The sequence below is a fragment of the Vipera ursinii genome (assembly GCF_947247035.1).
Source record: "Vipera ursinii genome assembly, chromosome: 1".
NCBI classification, from domain to species: domain Eukaryota; kingdom Metazoa; phylum Chordata; class Lepidosauria; order Squamata; family Viperidae; genus Vipera; species Vipera ursinii.
Window position 1 is genome coordinate 204568055 of NC_139512.1, and position 22517 is coordinate 204590571.

Genomic DNA, 22517 nt, shown 5'->3' on the forward strand with positions numbered 1-22517 from the left:
CCTCCCCTTAAACGCTGTTGAGAATAAATCAATGCCCTCTTCTCTGTGGGAGTCCTACTGGAAGACAGATATGTCTCTCCTCAGACTTGTCTTTGTTAAGCAAAGTTCTTTTAACTGTTCATAGGATTTAGCCTCTAGACCTCTTATCGACTTTGTTGGTCTTCTCTGCACTCTTTCTAGGACCTCAGCATTTTTTGTATTGTGGTAACCATATGGGATGCAGTATTCCAAAGGTGGCCCTCACCACTGCAGTATAAAGCAGTTCTATCACTTTCCTTGATCTTGATACTATCCCTCTGTTGATTCCTTACCTATTCTGACCTGCATTCCTTTTCTGTCTCCCACAGGTACCACTTCTGAAGGTTAGATTTTTTTTCTTTTTGTGGAAAGATAGATGCAAAAAAAGGGTTAAGCAGTTCTGCTTTCTCTTTGTTGCCCATCACCTGCTTGCCATCTTCTCCCTCTAGACTAGAGGACCAAGCTTTCCAAAATCATTTTTTGTTACTTTTGACCTTTTTTACAAGTCTTAGCTCTTTTTGAGCCAAGAGGTCTAATATTTAGACCAATCCCAACAACCCTACTGTGTAAATGTTACGCCAGCATGCAGACACTTTTTTTTTTGCAAAATATTTCAATAGATAGACAGCATTGAGAGATGCGGAAGGGCAGAGTTAAACCTTTGGAAGATGCAGTTATAAACTCTTTGAAGAGGGGGAAAAAACAATAAGCTTCTTATTTACATTTGCTTGGTTCATATCACATCAAAGGAACCTGTAAATGAGACGTCACGTGTGGCCTTGAGACACACGTGTACATAGACAAGTGAAATTGCTGAAGGCTAACCTAAAAGTCCATTCTGCATTTTTGTGGTAACAAATGGGGTTTGTAATAAGCTTAAAGCCTTAGACTCTTCTTTTTGCTGATACAGAATAACATTCCTTTTTTTTGTATGCAGACAATATATGGCAGTGTCTCAAGAGAGGTAAGAGTAGGCCCAATCCATTTCTTTCCTGCATTGTTTTATTGATATTCTTGCCTCCACAATATAATGTTCTGAGAACTCCTAGAGGCCATTCATATGTTTCTAATTCTCCAAGATATATTTCAGGCTAAATAACAGTTTTGAAGTAATGGAGCCTTCAGATTAAGGTAGCTTCTCTGTTAGATTTTCAATATGCTGAAAAACAGGTTGCCATGAAAGTGATAGCAGTTTCAGCAGTTCCACTGACTTTGGTGCTTAAATCTCACGACCACAATTGAGCCCAAAATTCCTATTGGTAAGTGAGACAGTTGTTAAGTAAGTCTTATTTATTTATTTATTTATTTCTGGGACATTTATTTTACGACCTTTCTTGTAAGAACTGTTAAGTGAATCACTGCCATTGTTAAGTTAGTAACCCGGTTGTTAAGTGAATCTGGTTTCCCCACCGACTTTGCTTGTCAGGTCGCAAAAGGTGATCCCATGACCTTGGGACACTGCAATCGTCATAAATATGAGCCAATTCCCAAGCATCTGAGTTTTTATCATGTGTCCATGGGGATGCCGCAATGGTCATAAGTGTGAAAAATGGTCATAAATCACTTTTTTTGGTGCTGTTTTAACTTTGGACGATCACTAAATGAACTGTTGTAAGTCGAGGACTACCTGTAGGTAAAGGTTACCATACTAATAAGCCAAGGCAGATGTTGCACTGTAGGAACCAGTGGTACTATCCAAAAAATAAATCTGAAGTTTTTAGATGAGGTGAGGAGCTGGATCCAATTCTAAGAACCACACCTCCCATCATCAAGAATATCAATCCTTTTAGAATTGGTGACATTCTCATTCTTGCGTTATCTTTTTAAAATCCATGCTGTTCTATTTGTCCTAATTTTTAAAAAATAACAATAAAGAGGAATATAATTTGATACCCAGGATGGTATTTCCCCCTAGGAGAACCCAAAAAGTAATAACCCTGCCTCAGATCAAGCATATTTTAGTTCTTAGAAGTTGGTTTTTTGCATGCCTGTTTAAATTTCCTTTTTCTTTTAATTGCTCTAGAAAAGGAAGAAAGAAGCCATATAGCAGGCTCCTGCTTTGTTTATAATTGACAGACAAAATCAAAAGGAGAATCACATCTTCAAGCCACGTTCAATTCCTTTCAGGTATATTTTCACGGCTACAATGTAGAAGTAGTTTCCCACTGCCATTTCTTGGGATGTCTTTTCAACTTACCAATCCATCTATCAACATGTCATTGCCTAACTTTAAGATGTGTGGACTTCAATTCCCAGAATTCTTCAGCCAGCAAAGCACAGCTGGCTAGGAACTCTTGGAGGAAGTCCACATGCCTTAAAATTGCCAACGTTGAGAAACACTGGCCGAGTGGCTTCCTGCCCAACCACTAACCAAATCTGACTCTGCCTCACCTTTTCAAGATCAGCTGAGGTTGGCTGGAAGCTGCCCCTAGCTCTGACATGAGTAGAGATTACTAGCATAAACATTTTAGATTTACATGGTTTAAGTAGACCCTCCTAAGAAAGGCATGAGTAATTCCCCTCCCCCCCAAAAGCAGGATTTCCTCAGAGCACAGTTTTTGAATATTAAAAATGGAGTCAAGTTGCTGAGATAAATGATAAGTTCATTCTTTCTATCTTTTGAGAATGAAAGGACTCAAGAATAAACAGCCCCAAAGCTCTACTTGTATCTGAAGGTTACTTAGAGAGACGTTTCTTAATTGCTTTCATCCCTCCACTCCCAATGTTCAAAATGGTTCTCTCTGAACTGGTTTTCACACGTACAGGGAAAGAAAAAAAAACAGCACATGGTTCCTATGCAGCATAGCTGCCTGAGCTAGCATGTATAATTAGGTCCTAGATACACTAAACTAGGATTTTTGTTTAATGGTTTGAAAGCTTCAAGGAGTACTTGGCTAAAAATAGATAAGCCGTTACAATTTGATTCTGAATTACATTAGAAGGGATATAATCCAAACCTGAAAATAGTGGAGGTGTTTTACTGGAAAGCTTGGGCTAAACAAGGGGGTATACTTTAAATCAGTTAACTGTTAATGGCATCTTTAAAGATTTTGACAGATCATCCTCTTGAGTTAGACTTGCCTTCAACATACAGTTATATGTACAACTGCAACACGTATTACTGAACAACTGTAAACTATACAACTAAATAATATGGTCTAGATCAGAGGTCCCCAACCACCGGTCCATGGACTGGCACAAGTCTGCAGCTTGCCAGAAACCAGTCTGTACAAACAAGCAAAGCCCCATCCATGGTTGGGGGCCGCTGGTCTAAATGTTCTAACAGTGTATATGACGTTCACAATTTTTTCCTTTTTAAGAGAGGCCAGGCTGAAAGGGGAACTAACAATTTAATGTTCTATGGTATTAAAGTGTAATAAAAGTTAACATAACCTTATTAAAATCCATGAAAGGAAGAACGAGAATATTCAATTTTGGAAAATCAATCATTAAAATGTATGAAATATACTTTTTATAACTTAAGAATGAAACTTAATTCATCAGAAATACTTTTCTGGGTCTAAAGGACCTGTCAAAATATTTTAAAAAGAGCCGACAACTTTCTGTGTTAGTGATGTAAAAAAAATGAAAGGTTTTTAAACCTACGTGATTTGATCTTACTCACACAGCCGCAAATTCCCTTAATCTTGACCTCTAGGGTTGGAGAGATTTTTTGTTGCTTATTCCTGGGTGTGGGTTATTTGATAAGCAAATATGTTTTGTGCTAACTTATCCTGAAGATAAATTACAACAGCTTTCTGGAAAAAGTTAAATAGAAATCAAGCAGTCTTTGCTCCAATGTTACTTGCCAGAAAGTAAACTGCAAAATCTCAGCAGATCAACTATAAAATATCTGCTTTGAGGATTCTATATTGAAAAACAGAAAAAGCTTGAAATTCAATATCAAAGGATGTTCTTCCATCAGGTCAACTTAATGAAGAACCATCACTTTTTAACCATCAGATGAAACAAGAGAAGAAACTCTCCGGTTTTATAAAAAGCAAACATTTTCAGGTATATTAATTCTCTGCCTCTTTTCCTTTCTAAGGTTGTTGACATTTAGCAGAAGCCTTTTTTCGTCCACTCAAGAGATGGAGGACTTATGTGGGTTTTTTTAAAAAAGGACTTTACATAAAACAGCAATTAAACATTTCATCAGCTCTCAGCTATTACCAATAAATAGATAAAAAAACATTGCAAGAAGACAAAGAAAATGTGAATAACTTTGCTTAGTAGGATCATTCATGATTAACAATAGCAACTACAGGTCGTCCTTGACCTATGACCACAATTGAGCCCAAAATTTCTGTTCTTAAGTGAGACATTTGTTGAGTGAGTTTTGCCCCATTTTACGACCTTGTCATAGTTGTTAAGTGAATCACTGCAGCTGATAAGTTAGTAACCTGGCTGTTAAGTGAATCTGGCTTCCCCATTGACCTTGCTTGTCAGAAGGTTGCCAAATGGGATCACACGATCCTGGGGCACAGCCATGGTCATTTAGTATGAACCAGCTGCCAAGCGTCTGAATTTTGATCACATGATCATGGGGATACTTCAAAGGTTGTAGCTGTGAAAAACGGTCATAAGTGCCATTGTAACTTTGAACGGCCACTAAATGAACTGCTGTAAGCTGACGACTACCTGTATAGTTAAGAGACTCAACCATAGCCCCAATACAAGTCTCACCTTGGCTATGAATTCTTCACAAAGCCCCTCCCTCTCCCTAAGGTGCAATAAAGTGAAACTAATACTTCCCTTACAGCAGACATGTCAAACACAAGGCCCGGGGGCTGGATCCGGCCCGCAAAGTGGTTTCATGCGGCCCGCGAAGCCATCCTGGAAACAGTGAGGGAACGGCCCCCACTGCCTTGGCCCTGGCCCAGAGACCCTCCTCCTGCCAGAGACCCTCAGATCTGTCCCACTCCTGCCCAGGCCCCCATAGGCACCCTTGATGCGAACAATGTAGAGCTGGCCATGCCCACCCAGTAGGCCATACGCACTTTAGCCATGCCCACCCTGGCCATACCCACCCAGCCCCCTGAGGGCAACCGCAATGCTGATGCGGCCCTCAATGAAATTGAATTTGACACCCCTGCCTTACAGGATTTGTTCAATCATTAGACAATGCAGTAATAGCTATCAAGGGCTTGAAGTATCGACCAGCTATAAAACTGTGTAGCTTGGAGTGTTAATCTATGACTGGGGGAAATATAAGCTTAATAGACATAAAAGTTACAAGAGACCTTTTCCCCGTTTGTCACAGTAGGAACATTCCTTGGCAACCTCTTTATTCTGCTGTGCCCTCATGACATCGCTGTCATTCTGTCCCCTTGATAGAGACAAGTTTCAGCTGTTTTTGACTGTTCTACTTTTAAAACAGTAAACAGGAAGCAGTGGCAGCTTAATGGTGAGGACAATCTGCCATGCTTTGCAGTCCAGGTTAGGGTTTGGGGGTTTTTTTCTGGAGAATTTTTATTGATTTTTTAAAATACAATTCAAAAGTACTTATTCAACCAACGTGTTGTCCGAGTTTCTCATTCACCAATACAAATTGAATTTCTAATCCCTTAATTCTTTTCTCCAGACAGTGATAAAATAAGTCCCAAGTTTGAAAATATTCAATTTCTTCTTTTTCTTTCAACCTCAGAGTAAGTCTGTCCATTTCTGCACAATCTAGTATTTTTTTTAATTATTTCTTCCTCTGGTGGAATTTCTTTATTTTTCCAATATTGTGCAAATATGATTCTTGCCGCTGTTATCACATGTAAAATCAAGTCTATATTTTGTTTGTCAAGCTTTTCTGGCATTATACCTAATAAAAAAAGTTCAGATTTAAAATCTACATGTTTTCCCAACATCTTTTCTAGCTAAGTATGTCCAATACCTCTTTGCTTTAACACATGTCCACCATACATGGTAATAAGTACCTGACTTGTGATTACATTTCCAACATCTGACATATTTTTAAGCATTTTTGCTAGTCTTGCTGCTGGCAAGTGCCATGTATAAAACATTTTATATAAGTTTTCTTTGTAAGAGGTTGACATTGTCAATTTATAATTTCTTTTACACGTTTTGCCATTTCTCTCAGCCTATATAATATCCAAAATTCTTTGCCCATGTTATCATTGTTTTACTTGTTCATTTTCCATTTTAATTCAAGAAAAAGTTATACAATTTCTTAATTAGTTTCTTATCGGAGGTTAATAATATTTGATCAAACAAGATCTGCTCTTTATAAAATCTGTACAATTTAGCATCTTTATCATATCTCACTTGCATTTGTAAATATGCCCACCATGATAGATCAATACCCTGATTTTCCATCTCGTTTAGATTTTAAATTCCCTTTAGAGTTTAGAATATCTTAATATGTCTATATTTTCTCAAGACTGACTAAATTTGATGTACAAATGCTTTCATTGTTGAAAGCCATTCTGGAATTTTCAAGTATATTTTACATTTTATTTTTTCCCCAAGTTAATAATAATGCATTTCTAATAAGTTGTATCTTCATTTTTATTTTCTTTTTTAAAAAGCTCCATTTCTTTTGTTGCTAATTCCATTTCTTTTGTTGCTAATTCTATAAATTCTTTCCCTTTTAATTTGTTCAAGGTCCATCTTAAATTTTTGTATTCCTTTCCATGTTATTTTTACAGGATTATGGTCTGCCCAAGTGCCTAATTCTATCTCAATCTCCTGCATATTAGTTCTTAATTCAGGCATCATCCAAATCATATCAATTCTGGACCAAGATTTATGGCTATTCGAGTAGAATGTATATTGTACTTTTTCTGGATTAGTTTCTCTCCAGGTATCTTGTACACCAATTTCCTCTATCATGTTATAAAAAGTCTTAGGTAATCTTTTTCTTCCTCGTTTTCCTATTTTGCTACTTTTATAATCTAATGTCCTGTCTACTATTGCATTAAAATCCCATACTAGGCAAATGTTTTGATATTCCAATTCTGCTATTTTTCTATGAAGATTTTGATAAAATTCTTCTTGTTTATTGTTTGGTCCGTACGTATATTACTAACAAAAGTACCTGTATTTGATGTAAAAATATTTCTACCATCACAATTCTTTTTTCTTCATCTGAATAAATCATTTAGAATCTATTGTCTCTTTAATGTATACAGCTACTCCTCTTTTTTGTGTGTGTGCTGATGCATAATAAAGTTTCCCAATTTGGGGATATTCCAAAAGTTTATAGTATTGGTTTTTTATACGTGTCTCTTGCAGACAAATTATATCAATATTTAATTTCTGCATTTTTTAAAAAAGATTCTGTTCCTTTTTAATGAGGAATTCCATTTATATTCACTGAAAAAAATCCGTTTTCCTTCTCCATTTTATTTAGTTATATTTAGGACTTCTTGATCTTGTAGTCCTCTGCTCTCTTGCCATTCCCTCACCCTCTCGATCTGGCTTCCCTTTCTCTTCTTCTGTTTGTGTAATTGTTTCCTCTGTTGTTTGTTTTCATCTCATCCAGATCTCAGCATGTTGTTGACAATCAGCTGTTCGGTGGCATGCCATAGCATGCTGCGGTTCTTCGCTTTTTTTCCTGGTTGTCTATGACTTGGGCTGCTTGTGCATTTACAGGCAGCCTTTCTTTCGTCCGTTGGAAGAGTTTCCTTGGTTCGTTTGGGCTGACCGCCGTTGGCTCCAAGCTCCCAAGGCTTCCTTTCCTCTTCGTTGCCTTTCCAGGGCAACGTTCTGACCCCTTGGGGGTCTCCAGACGGAGCAAAATCGCGCTAGGAAACCAGAGCCCCAATTTTTTTCGCCCATCTCGTCATGGCACCAAAACGGAAGTCAGTTCAGTCCAGGTTGTTAACAGCAAAGTCAAGCAGCACACAGAGGATGGCATAAACTTGTCTCTGGTTAGTCACTTTGGGCTGGTGCTGGATAGTTCCCTAGTGTCCTGGCCATTCTCCTCTGTCCCTATGTTTTCTTCTCTTGGATGTAGGGCACAGTAAGACACAGCTATTATCTTAAAGATAACCTGCAACTTCCCAGAGCTTCGAACTACTGAATGCAGAGTAAGGGAATTTCATAGTCAAGGGATTATCAATTGCCTGGCAACTTACTTGGGGCACAGGGCAGCTCTGGGAGAGTGACGCACAGTAGAGAAGCCTCTCCTTGCTTCCCCCTAAAACTGTTCCCCATGGATTAGCTACTTCACTCCAACAGATGGCTAAATCTGTAAGTCTACCCATCTGTCAAAACTGTTGTTGCTCAACGCTGTGATGATGGATGGCTTCCTGCTAGCAGACAACATTAAGGAAGAGAGGAGGGCAGCCAAGCCAGGGCTTTTGCTTATTATGTTCCTCACACCTTAAATCCTGATAACCATCATTTGTCTATAACTCAGAATAGAACAACCAGAAGCAGGAAGCAAATCAGAAGTAGTTTAGGTTTTTTTTGACAGCTCAAGAATGGGCAGAGAGGAGTTTAACTAAGCCATGAAGAAAGACCCTGGAACCATGGGCCAATCAGTATCTCTCATCTTAAGCTGCTTTGCTGCATTGTTGTGGATGCAAAATAGGGGAAAAGAGAATTTGACACTTTCAATACCTTGGAGCAGACATGTCAAACACAAGGCCCGGGGGCCGGATCTGGCCCGCGAACTGGTTTCATGTGGCCCACGAAGCCATCCTGGAAACAGTGAGGGAACGGCCCCCACTGCCTTGGCCCTGGCCCAGAGACCCCCCCTCCTGCCAGAGACCCTCAGATCTGTCCCACTCCTGCCCAGGCCCCCATAGGCACTCTTGATGCGAACGATGTAGAGCTGGCCACGCCCACCCAGCAGGCCATACGCACTCTAGCCACGCCCACCCAGTAGGCCCCGCCCACCCTGGCCACACCCACCCGGCCCCTCAAGGGCAACCACAATGCTGACGCGGCCCTCAATGAAACTGAGTTTGACACCCCTGCCTTGGAGGAATTGAAGCAAACAAATCAACAGTATACAAAGTTTTCAACTTTTCTAGCCTTTGAGCTTTCAGTTGCATATTAAGAGCTACAGAATGACAGTGCACTTTTAACATTCAAATACTGAACAATCTCTTGACTTCTTGGTTTTTCAAACCTACTGACTGGATGGATAGATCCAAAGGTTTCCTTCTAAATATTCCAGTCTTATTTAATGTGGCAAATGCTCTCTGGAAGCTGAGTCATCCTCAGAATTAATCACAGATTTCATTTATGTATTGCCCTGTTCCATGTATATGCTGTCCTATTCTACGATGACTCCAGTCGGTTTGCCTTAATAAAAGTTTGAAGATGGAAAACAGAGATCTACAAAGATCCTGGTGATTACACAAGGAGGATTGTTGAATATCAGAAAGAGAATGGGATGAAAAATGCAGACAGCAAGACAGATTAGAGACATTATAAAAACACAGGGGTTTTGAACAAGGACTTATCAGCAACTATCCCCTGCACTGTCAAAGGACTACATCAATTGGAGGAACTGCAAGCTGAACTGTGCTATGCAAAATGACAAATACTGCCAAATGAGAGTGCCAAAACCATGAATCAGGGAATCAGTGCAAATGTTCCTGATCCTATAAAATAGCTGGCTAGGAATTCTGGGAAATGCAATCCCAACATGCAGTATCTGGATGATGCTAGTTAGATATGTTTTGTAGTCCAAGTAACTATTTTTTTTAAATGATTTTCTGCCAAATAGAGCCAGTTTGGTCTAACCATCAGGCTAGAAATTGGAAGACTATGTGTTGTAGTCCTGTCTTAGCCACTATGCCAGCTGGTTGATTTTAGAAGACTACAGAATTTGATATGAGAAAACCAGTTTGGTGTAGTGTTTAAAGGTGCTGGCCTAGAAACCAGGAGACTGAATTCTAGCCCCACTTTAGACCCAAAGCCAGCTTGTTCAGGCAGTTTACGAGAATTGAACATGATTGAATGGGGGCGGGGGGGAATGGAAAAGACAGAGGAAAAGAGAAAAATTAATGAGAATGCTCCTCCAGGATACTACCTTACTATCTTGCCCCAATCTTCCTATAAAATGATTGCTAGACAGTAACAAACCACTTTCTTCTAGCCTTTATTTCATTCATGATAGCCTCCATCTAGAGCCATGTAGATAGCCTGATTTGTACCGTATGTTAATATTGCAGTTACTCTTTTAAAGCTCTTTTAACAATTGTAAGATCAAGAAATGTACTTTTAAAATAAAGAATAAGGAAACTAAACAAGGTGTTTTATTTATTTATCTATATACTGTATATCTAATTAATTTAGCTGCCTATATTAATATAAATGGCTTGGGTCCGGGATATTTGAGGGAACACCTGCTGCCAGCATCAAGTTCCCTTCGTCCAGTGCGCTCGCAGAGGGAGGGTCTTCTCAGGGTGCCGCCGGTAAAAGATTGCCGGCGGATAACACCCAGGGAGAGGGCCTTTTCTGTGGGTGCGCCTGCCCTCTGGAACCAGCTGCCCGTGGAGCTCAGGACTGCCCCTGACCTACGCTCATTCCGCCGGGACCTGAAGACTTGGCTCTTTGAGCTCTCTGACCCAGGCTGAGAATTTTAACTGGGGTTTTATTTTCAGGGATAATTTAATCTTTTAATTCTCTTTTAACTTTGTATTTTATATTGATGTGATTTTAAAATGCCCCGTAAACCGCCCTGAGTCCTTCGGGAAAGGGCGGTATATAAATCTAATAAAATCTAAAATAATATATATAATATATAGCTGCAAGGGGGAAGCAGGATTTTTAATTAAAATAACTGTGCTTCAGTAATCTTATACATAGCAAACGATAGTGTACATTTTCAGCATGAATGAAAAATAAATCTTCTCTTTCGATTCTCAATAGAAAAATCAGTTACTGCTTGCCAAAGATATTAACTGCATTATATCCCCTACAATGTCTTCTACTTCATAGGTTTTGAATTTATTTTGCTTTGGAAAATGTTACACAAAATATAGGTTGTTTTCGATCTTAAAAAAGACATGATTCAGTTTTACAGATTAAAATTTAATTTCCTGTTTCGCTTCGCAGCTCAATCTATTTCCACTCTTGCTTAAGGCAATATAGAAAGTTCAGTCTTGAAGGATGGATATCACTTATCAGGAAAAAAAATCTACATAAATATAAATGAATTTCTTCTCCAACAAGAACATTTTGTAAGCTTAACTGTAGAAGTTCTTTGAAATTTTAGCCCAGACTGGTTACCTAAGGCCCCTAATATTTCTTAAACTAGCATATGTGTCAACTGTTTTGTCTTTGGGCTACAAAAATTATTAAAGGAAAATTCTCAAAGAATCTGGGACAGGTAGGCTACTTACCTAAGCTCCAATTCTTGTACCAGGTACAAGGGTAATGAAAGAAAATGGGGAAGAAGATGTTCAATTAGCACATGGGTTGCAAGCAGAATATTTTTGGACATAACAGTGAGGGGAAAAATTATTTGATCCCTTGCTGATTTTGTACGTTTGCCCACTGACAAATAAATGATCAGTCTATAATTTTAGTGGTAGATTTATTTTAACAGCAGGAGACAGAATAACAACAACAAAATCCAGAAAAATGCATTTCGGAAAAGTTAGAAATTGATTTGCATTTTAATGAGTGAAATAAGTATTTTACCTCTTCGCAAAACATGACCTAGTATTTGATGGCAAAACCCTTGTTGGCAATCACAGAGGTCAGACGTTTCTTGTAGTTGGCCACCAGGTTTGACTACATCTCAGGAGGGATTTTGTCCCACTCCTCTTTGCAGATCCTCTCCAAGTCATTAAGGTTTCGAGGCTGACGTTTGGCAGCTCCCTCCACAGATTTTCTATGGGATTAAGGTCTGGAGACTGACTAGGCCACTCCAGGACCTTAATGTGCTTCTTCTTGAGCCACTCCTTTGTTTTCTTGGCTGGGTGTTTTGGGTCATTGCCATGCTGGAATACCCATCCATGACCCATTTTCAATGCCCTAGCTGAAGAAAGGAGATTCTCACCCAAGATTTGATGCTATATGCCCAGTCCATCGTCCCTTTGATGTGGTGAAGTTGTTCTGTCCCCTTAGCAGAAAAACACCCCCAAAGCATAATGTTTCCACCTCCATGTTTGACAGTGGGGATGATGTTCTTGGGGTCATAGACAGCATTCCTCTTCCTCCAAACACAGCGAGTTGAATTGATGCCAAAGAGATCAATTTTGGTCTCATCTGACTACAACACTTTCACCCAGTTCTCCTCTGAATCATTCAGATGTTCATTGGCAAACTTCAGACGGGCCTGTACATGTACTTTCTTGAGCAGGGGGGCCTTACGGGCACTGCAGGATTTCAGTCCTTCACGGTGTAGTGTGTTGCCAATTGTTTTCTTGGTGACTATGGTCCCAGCTGCCTTGAGATCACTAACAAGATCCTCCCATGTAGTTCTGGGCTGATTCCTCACTGTTCTCATGATCATTGAAAATCCACAAGGTGAGATCTTGCATGAAGCCCCAGACCGAGGGAGATTGACAGTTATTTTGTGAATCTTCCATTTGTGAATAATCGCACCAACTGTTGTCACCTTCCTACCAAGCTGCTTGGCAATAGTCAATAGTAGCCCATTCCAGCCTTGTGTAGGTCTACAATCTTGTCCCTGACATCCTTGGATAGCTCTTTGGTCTTGGCCATGGTGGAGAGTTTGGAATCTGATTGATTGCTTCTGTGGACAGGTGTCTCTTATACAGGTAACGTTGAGATTAAGAGCACTCCCTTTAAGAAAGTGCTCCTAAACTCAGCTCATTACCTGTAAAAAAGACACCTCAGAGCCAGAAATCTTGCTGATTGATAGGGGATCAAATATTTATTTCACTCATTAAAATGCAAATCAATTTACAGCTTTTTTGAAATTTATTTTATTTATGCGTTTTTCTGGATTTTTTGTTGTTGTTATTCTGTCTCTCACTGTTAAAATAAATCTACCATTACAATTATAGACTGATCGTTTGTATACAAAATCAGCAGGGGATCAAATCATATTTTTTTCCTCACTGTAGCCTTCCCTAGAAGTTGGCAACAGTGGAGGAGTTAAATTCCAAAATATTTGAAAACACAATTGAAAAAAGCCATACTGTTGAATGCTTTATGCTGGGATAAAGGTGGGGGAGCACAATCTTGTTAAGAATTACGGACTTTTCAAAATAATTTAATCATGGTATTATCCAGAAGTGCTCTGTGGGCAAAAAAGAAGCAATCACTATGCAGCAGATTAGTCAGAGTTTTTCAACAGTTCTCTTTCTTTCTGCATGGTCAGTTCTACAGAACAGAACTCATTCATTATGATGGAACTGAATATAAGCAGAGAAAATGAAATAAACAAGCAGTGAAACTTAATAAGAGAACATATTGTTGAACATATGCAGAACATCACATAAAGATGTCAGCATCAATCTTAGAAGTTACCCTCTACTTACAAGAATCCCTAGCACTAGAATATGAAATTATATCTGCAATGTGGCTATTACCAGTTGAAAGGCTACAGGAATTAGTGGGATATTTATTATGGAATACGGCAGGTAACAGAAAAATCTGTAAGGGTAGTCTAACCAAACTTATAATAGTAAATCTGGAGGATGACACAGCAGCCAACAGATAAGAAGTCAGTCTATATGTCAACACCAAAGGAGACTTAACAGACTGTTTAAATTATCATATAATAAGCTTAATTTAATGTACTATCAAAACAATGCTTAGGATGATCCAATTCAGATTAGACACCTCCATAGAAAGAGAAATGCCAGATGTTCTAGCTGGCTTTAAAAAGGCCAAGGAACACAAGACATTATTGCTCATGCAAGGCTAATAATTGAGAAAGCCAAAGAAAGTCACTACGTGCTTCACTGATAACAGAAAGCCCTTCAGTTCTGTTGATTATTATGAAATATGCTTAGTTAAAATGGAATCTCACTGTCTCGTACTATACAAAGTACAAGAAGCCACAGTCCTAATGGAACATGGTGAGCAGAGTGGCAAAGGAGTGGGACAAGGCTGAATGCTCTCCTAGTCAAACTTTATAATCAATATTTACTGGAAATAGTTGCCCTGAAAGAAGATGGGCATAGGAAGAATCATCAAAAACCTGTACTATGCAGATAATGATAACTTTATTGTCACTTTGAATGTACACCAATCGGCATACATCAAAATGAAATTTCGTTGCATACAGCTCTCAAAGGGTCACCACCTCCGATATATACTCCTTGTTCGGGGCCCGCTCAAATTTCACATTGTCCATTTTAGTCTCTAGGGGGTGAACGATGGCAAACAGGACAGATGGAAATGGGGCTCCATGTGGATTAGCCCTCAAGTTAGCTTGTATTCTATCCTTTTTCTGATCCTGACTCTTCCACCTTTTGCTTAAAGAGGCCTTGCTTCTTTTCGCCCCTGGAGCACGCTGCCGCCACCAACTCCTCCAAAAGCCTCTCTCTCTTCCTTTGGGCCTGCCGACAGCCTCATCCAGTTCCTTCGCTCCATAAGCTCCAGGTCCTCTCCTCCTCTGGAAACAGCCCTGATTTGCAATACAATCCATCACTAGGCCAGCAGTCAGATCTTGCTGCTGGTAGAACAAATTCAAACAGCGCCAACGACTTTTAACGGTCTCACCAGCAGTTCCAAAACAACTAGATGGCACTGATCTGGTGGCTGTTAATGAAAATCAAGGAGCAGAGTGAGAAAAAAAAAGAATCAATAACAAAGATGACCAACTAAAGACAACAGGTACATCAATCAGCTATAAAGCTGGCTACAAAGATACTGAAGTGGTAGACAGCTTCTGCCTTTTAGAATCAACAATCAACGGTGAAAGAACCAGCAATCAAGATACGTTCCACAGATTAGCACTTGGTAGAACTGCCATGATGGCCGTGGAAAAGATATTCCTGTGTTGGGATAAGTCTATACCTACAAAGATTAGAATCATGAAGACAATGGTTTTCCCCATGACATTGTATAGAAGCAAAACCTGGACTTTAAAGAAGCAGAGTAGAAAGAGAGTTGAAACTTGAAATTTGGTAATGGAGATTTCTGAAAATACTACGGATAGCCAAGGAAATGAACAAATGGATCATCAAACAAATCAAGATATCTCACTTCAGACACAAATACCCAGGCTCCAATTATAATTTTTTGATAATGATGGCAGCAAGGGACTCAGTGGGTACACTGTTGGAAGATCTGAAGGTTTGGGAACATATCCTGGATAAGGTGTGTTCCTGGATAAGGTGTGTGTGTGTGTGTGTGTGTGTGTTTGTGTGTGTGTGTGAGAGAGAGAGAGAGAGAGAGAGAGGGAGAGACACCATATCCTTACCATTTGTGCACATGGTAATCAAGATATACAGTATGCAACATATAAAAAATAGCGATAAATATAGATTTAATGTTTAATCTGGAAAAGTCAGTTTCCAACAAAAGTTTTTAATCCTAAAAATATTAGAATATCAAATGTAAACACCATTACACCTGGAAGGCAGTATATTGAAAAATGTGACAGATTTCAGAATGCTGCAGAAATACATCGCAGATTCTTCATGCAAAACCTACTACTGCTGCTCCTTATAAAGGAATCTGGAAAATCAAAATATTGTGTGGTATAAACAATTCTTTGGCAGCCCCCTAGTGGAAGCTTCTTTACATTTAACCATTTTTACAACATGGCTGATTAAAAACCAAGTTTCTAAGTTCAGCTTGTGATGTGAACACAGCCATCACACATTCAAAAAATAAATAAATAAGAATTTGTCTCTATGAATTTGCTGGTTCCTAAAACAGGAAAGTCAGATCTCTTCCAAACCAAGGCAATTTTATGAACACTTTTGAGAGAACAATGCTAGCTAATTATCTTTCAATCTGATTGTTTCTAACAGCTGTATCTTTAAACAATTCATAGCATTGGACTTTTTTTGTTTACAGATCAGAATATAATCAATAGTCTCATTAATTTATTAAAACAAACTAATAGAGTGGAAATCCAAGAAGATACACATAATAACTATTTATCTGCTCCAGTAATATTCCAATAATAGCGCTGAGAATTGGCTAATGTCGTATCGTGTTTGTTGAAACCAATAATAGCATTAGGCAAACACCAAAACTGCCAGTTTACACCCATTAATCACACTTACAACTTGCTTATATTCATGAAGATTCCTCTCGTCTGCATTAGCTATTCTGAGCATCACTGACCTGTCCTGCAGACTCAAAAATTGCTTGGTGATAGAATTTACTGTTGAATACTGTACTCATATCTATTGAACTCCATAGTTCCAAAGAGAATCAGTTTGCAAGTTTCTTGAATAGAAACTCTTCCTCTTCAAACAATTTACCATTATTTTTGCAATACAGAAATTCCTGTGCCTGCTTTTTTAACTCGCCATCACAATTAGCAGCAGGTGAGCTGCTAAACAAGTCTTCAGTCTAAACAGCAGAATCAGCTAGCCACAAATACACTAAGCAAAAAACCAGAGGATCATTAGCTAATGATTTTAATGCCCTTATATTATGCTCCAACAAAAATAATATGTCTGAGCGTAAGATCTCCCGAGTCAGTGGCCCTGTTCACAGGATGTACTTATTTGGGCTTGGGAAGGCGGGTGGGAGGTAGGGATTTAAAGATTAATCAGGCTTGAATAGTTTCCTCCTTTAACTAACATCTTTAGTTCCCTCTAGTGTCCAGTTTTTAAAATTCTGATTTTTATTTTGTCATCATCATCATCATCAGAAGAAGTAGTAGTAGTAGTAGTAGTAGTAGTAGTAGTAGTAGTAGTTGGAAGGGACCTTGGAGGTCACCTAGTCCAACCCCCTGCTCAGGCAGGAAACCCTATACCATTTCAGGCAAATGGCTGTCCAGTCTCCTCTTAAAAACTTCCAGTGTTGGAGCATTCACCACTTCCGGAGGCAGGTTGTTCCACTGGTTAATTGTTCTGTCAGGAAGTTTCTCCTTAGTTCTAGGTTCCTTCTCTCCTTGACTAGTTTCCATCCGTTGCTTCTTGTCCTGCTTTCAGGTGCTTTGGAGAATAGCTTGACTCCCTCTTCTTTATGGCAGCTCCTGAGATATTGGAACACTGCTATCATGTCACCCCTCACCCTTCTCTTCGTTAAACTACACATATCCAATTCCAGCAATAAAAGGAGTCGAGATCCAAAACAGTCTCCCATTGTAGAATAACATAGACATTGGATCCAGTGTAAGATAGCTTCCCAAATTTGCTGCAAGAATTATATTTTAAATACCAGACGTGCAATTGTTCCTTATATGTTTTAGTCTCCAGACCTCTAATCATCTTTGTTGCTCTTCTCTGTACCCTTTCTAGAGTCTCAATATCTTTTTTACATCGTGGTGACCAAAACTGTATGCAGTATTCCAGGTGTGGCCTTACCAAGGCATTGTAAAGTGGTATTAGTACTTCGATTCTATCCCTCTGTTAATGCAGCCTAGCACTGTGTTGGCTTTTTTGGCAGCCGCAGCACACTGCTGGTTCATATTGAAGTGATTGTCTACTAGGACTCCGAGATCCCTCTCACAGTTGCTACTATTGAGCAAGGTACCACCTATACTATACCTGTGCTTTTGTGCTAAAGTCCAAACAAATCTATTTCCCAAAGGAAGGATTCCTTATAATTAATTCTAAAATCTTATTCCAAATTTATCAAGTCCTTAATCTGTTTATAACTTACTAGGATCAAAGTCTTATTTAGTTTTTTCTATTTTTTTTCATTTTTTTTAACTGTTAAACTTATGATTAATTTTTTTCCCATGAAGGATTGAAGGAAAACTCACCTGATGTTTTCAAACTTGTGAATTCGAAGGTCTGTAATAGCTTAAAAGTAGTTAATAAGAAATTTCTGAACATGATTTTTTTTTAAAAAGAAGTTTGTGAACATAGTGATGCTGACTGCAGTCACGAACAAGATGTCTATTCTCCTGGTCTCCCAATGCTCAAAACCCAACAGGAATTGCTGTCTTGTGGTCTCCTGGGGAGGAGCAACTGCTTGGCATGCATATAGTCAATATTCCGTCCTCTCCGTGTCCAGTGAGATTCTGAAGTGATATGAAACGTATGGATGACCATGGGGAATGAGGGGAAAAAATGCTGCCTAGGAAAGAATCAGGCAACAGAGGGAAGAGATCCCAGTGGCTTAATGGTCAGAGAAAGAAACTTAGGAAGTACATGTCCTAACGGTTCAAACAGTTAAGTGATGGCAGGGCGTCTGTATTTTCAGACTTGCAGGATTCTGTTAATGTAGCCTTATAATATAATAAAATTAATCCTAGCCATGTCTCATGTCTGGTTTATCTGGGAGAGCTGACACGAAGAGCCCATCACTAGCTCTTCATTCTTTGCCATGGTTGTCAGCTCTGCAGAGTGATCTTCAATCCACCATTTCTTCCTCTGGAACTCTGTCCCAGTACTTTTTCCCCCCCAGAAAATAAAGCATTTCTGCCGTGTTAAAAAAAAACTTTAAAAAGATTATTAGATGTTTACACATTTGCAACAGAAAAAAGCACTAATGATAAGCAATGCAATTGTTTGCTGTAGTCTACCAATTATTTCTTTTCCAAGAGAATTATGGCAAAAAATATTGACAAATATATTCTTTTAGCACCAGTTACAGCTTCAATAGAAGTGCTGGTAGAGACAGTATTCTAACGCCCCTCTTAGCTAATCAAAGAGAGAAGCAACCTAGAGCTAAGGAGGAGTTTCCTAACCAGTGGAATGGCTTCAGAAGTTGTAGATGCTCCCTCCATCCCTGGAGGCTTTTAAGAAGAGATTGGACAGCCACTTGTCTGGAATGGTATAGGGTCCGCTGCTTGAGCAGAGGGCTGGACTAGAAGACCTCTAAGGTCCCTTCCAACTCTGTTATTCTGTTCTGTTACTATTGTTTTGAAATCTAAATCTCTGTTAATGTTGGAGCAAGGAATCAGATTCCTGAATCTGCAACCGGAGATCTGAGCAGAAACGTCACAAATTTCTTCTTACGTATAACATTTCAGAACTAACTCAGCTTAAGCAAGAGCCTGTCCAAGATTTAAAGGAAAATTTAAAGACATTACACAAATTAAAGAAGGGAAACAGGATTATTAGTGTTAAATAGCATAAGATACAGGGTGCAGCATCTTGGCTCCTATAGAGAAATCCCTTCGTGAAGGAATTTCGTAATATATGAAATCATTTTAACAATACAATGTCCTCAGATGCAGCAATTCATAATATAAAAGTCAGATATAAAGAAAGTGGGCAAGAGAGACCTGAATCATTTATAAGAGTCAACAGTAGAGCACAGAGAAAGAAAATAATTTTGTTTTAATACCAAGCATTTCACCTCTAGAACAATTTTGAGGAAAGTTATAGTGCCATGTTGGTTTTATACAAAACCTATCACAATAATCTTAACTTCTATGACTAACTGAGGTCTAATACAACAGTAATAAACCCAACTCACAAACCATATATTAGGAGTTTAGGAGGCAGAAGGCAAATATGTCATTTACTCTGCCTACATAAACATGAAGACAACAAACAATTCACAGGACACTTTTTTTTATTGTAAAGCAACATTGCATAATGCAATGCAATGAGACTTTAAAATCTGCCCCACCAATGTAGTATTGTAGTCTCACTTTCTTCCCTTTTGGATGGTGTATTGGACTTCAACTTCACAATTCCCTAAGGCCAACAGATTGGAGAAAGACTGGTATAGGTTGACATATGGGCTATGTTCTTGTTTATTTAGCCAAGATTTAGTGAATAAACCACAAATAACTAATACTCATAGCCCATGGTTTATAGCCCATGGTTTATAAACTACCGCAGCTGGGTTTACACAATATATTAAGTCACAAAATAAATACGCCTTTGCTTTTGTGTGCTGTGTGAACTCAGCCATTGTTGGCTCTAGATTTTCTTTATCCAGAAGTGTTGACAGCAGATTGCGGTTGTTCATCTTTTTTAAAAGAAAAAGATGTGAACACAGATGTGAACAAGGACAGAGACTAAATCAAGCACATTTCGCCTTCATATACAGCAAGCTGTTGAAATGTCTTTTTTTTTTAAAGTGGAGTTACGTGATGTGGAAATCCAACCAGTATCAAAATATTCTACCCCTGCTTTCAAAAAAAAAAAAAAGCATTATTGTTTTTAAAAAAGCAAATAGCTCAGATGGCATATGGTCATTTATATGTTTTATTCTTCTGCCAATTTCCAAGTGTAATTACGTCCCCAAATTCATTTTTAAACTGAAAGTAATATTAGTTGCTCAGACAGAGCACGCAGGCAAAACAGTCCCTTCTGGGAAATACAGAAATGATAAAATTACAGAGATTTTTTTTAAAAAAAAGCCTGCTGAAAGCCAGCAAAAACAAGGTTGCTCTCAGCCAGAGTAGGAGTCTATGAAAGACGACATCATTCAGGATAATGTTGCTATCTGAAGCCTGAACTAAGAGCCCCTGTGAGATCAATGCTTCATGAGGCAAATAGTGACACGTGCCCAACCGAGTTCCTACTTTTAACTGGAATTTTTTCCCCCCACTGGACTTGCAGGCACAAGCCGATTCCTTTGCCTAGACCAGTGATAAGCGAGAACAAGAATTGTAACAGCTTTTACCTGTGTCAACTGCTGGTAGCATTAAATCAAGTGCCTCATCTTCCTCAGGGTTTGGCTTCAATAGAAAGTTTTCAGGAGTTATGTCACCGGGCAAGTCCAGCAGGCTGCTTTCTTGAGACTGGGAACTTGAGGCTCTTTCGCTTCCATTCCATTCCATCACTGAAGCAGAGACCAAAGAGTTTTGCTTTATTTTGAAATGTCTTATCTCATTTTCCCAGTTTGGTATCAAAGCGCGTGAATGCACTAACATCACGGATGAAAACAGATCGCGCTGAAAATTCTTTCGGCACACAAAAAAAGATGACAGATATTTAGCAAATCTGTAACTCTAAGTTCAATATCTATTATCAAACCAAGAGGAGCAAGGCTTGCAAAACACTTCTTTTAAGGATAACACCTTGAAAATCTGGTCTGATTATCCTAATCTAATTTCCCAATCATTACTACCAGTAGGATTTTACATTGAACTCGTGTGTGCTAACACCTAAAATCATAGCAAATTTGTACTTGATCTAGTAATTAAGGCACCAGATTAGAAAATGGGAGACCATGAGACCATTTTAGCCATGAAAGCCAGTAGGTTGACTTTGGGCCAATCACTCTCTTTCTCAGCCCAACACATCTCAACACCTTATTCATGATGACAATGAGGGTGTTTACCACAAGGAGGTTGAGGATTTGGTGAACGGGTGTAAGGAAAACAGCCTAGTTATAAATACTGGAAAGAGATCATTTCAGAAAAGGCAGGCACAGCCACACTTCTCTGTGCATTAACGATTCACCTGTGGAGATGGTTACCAGCATCAAATTCTTGGGTGTGCATTTAACAAGTAGGCTGGCTTGGTTGCTCAACAGCGAGACACTGGTGAAGCGGGCACAGCAGCACCTGCATTTTCTGCATTGCATCTTCCTTCACCTATCCTTACCACTTTCTGCAGAGGGACGATCGAGAGCATCCTGTCATACAGCATCACAGTCTGGTTTAGAAGCATCACTGCTTCAGACAGGAAGGCGGTGCAGAGAGTGGTGAGGACGGCTGAAAAGATCATTGGCAGTTCCCTCCCTTCCATCCAGGACATAGCACAGAAGCGTTGTTTGAATAGGGTCCGTAAGATTGTCTGGGACACTACACATCCTCTGTTTTCCTTGTTACCTTCTGGGAGGAGGCTCCGTGGTGTCCAAAGCAGAACATCCAGATTCAGTCAGTTTTGTTCAATATAGCATCAACCTTGTGAACTCTAAAGCTTCCTCCTCCCATTACGTATTCAAGATAGACAGCGATTAGTATTAATATGTTGCTTATATGTAAAGGTGTAGGTTTATACATTTGTATATAGTATGTTTAAATGTGTGTTATATAAGTGTACACTTTTGAGAGCAAGCAACTACATTTCATTTTTAATGTGTGCCATTGTGCCCACAGTTAAAAATGACAATAAAGATTATCTATCTATCTATCTATCTATCTATCTATCTATCTATCTATCTATCTATCTCACAAGGTTGTTGTTTTGGGGAAATAGGAGGAGGAAGGAATACTCTCTGTGTTTACCCCCTTATGTTATTTATAAAAAGAATAAAGGCAGGGTACAAACAAACAAGCAAGCCACAAAGCCAATGCTTTTCATGTTTGGAATATATCACTTGTATATTCGTTCTTGAAAAGCTGAAAGCAATGATTTCCCAATCCCATTCAAAGCACATGCTTTATGTTCAGCTAAGAAAATTACAACCCGTTAAGTATCAAAAACAGATACGCTGGCTGGAAATAAAACATATTCAGCCATCTCCACCCTACAGTTAGTGAGTAAAATGCAAATTTCTACTGAAGATCTTTTTCATTAGAAAGTCTAAAGATTGCATCCTAGGAATGCTAGGAAACTAGC

General features: G+C 38.9%; 1 protein-coding gene and 1 long non-coding RNA gene across 9 annotated transcripts in view; one reads left to right on the forward strand and one right to left on the reverse strand.

The window, feature by feature from the left end:
- Positions 1-999, forward strand: part of LOC310632247 — a 49659-nt gene extending 48660 nt beyond the window's left edge. The window contains exon 3 of the long non-coding RNA XR_014490814.1: positions 956-999. This is a non-coding gene — a long non-coding RNA (uncharacterized lncRNA). The remainder of the gene's footprint in view (positions 1-955) is intronic.
- SHLD1 (shieldin complex subunit 1) overlaps positions 1-22517 on the reverse strand; it is a 62013-nt gene that overhangs the window by 20372 nt on the left and 19124 nt on the right. For 4 of the 8 annotated variants that reach the window (XM_083349313.1, XM_083349315.1, XM_083349314.1 and 1 more), the window contains one exon: positions 20632-20790. In XM_083349313.1, the coding sequence (XP_083205439.1) occupies positions 20632-20790 (159 nt within the window). Of the gene's footprint in view, positions 1-20631; positions 21532-21557; positions 22492-22517 lie in introns of those variants that run through there. The other 4 variants (XM_083349310.1, XM_083349312.1, XM_083349311.1 and 1 more) reach the window with 2 other exon arrangements.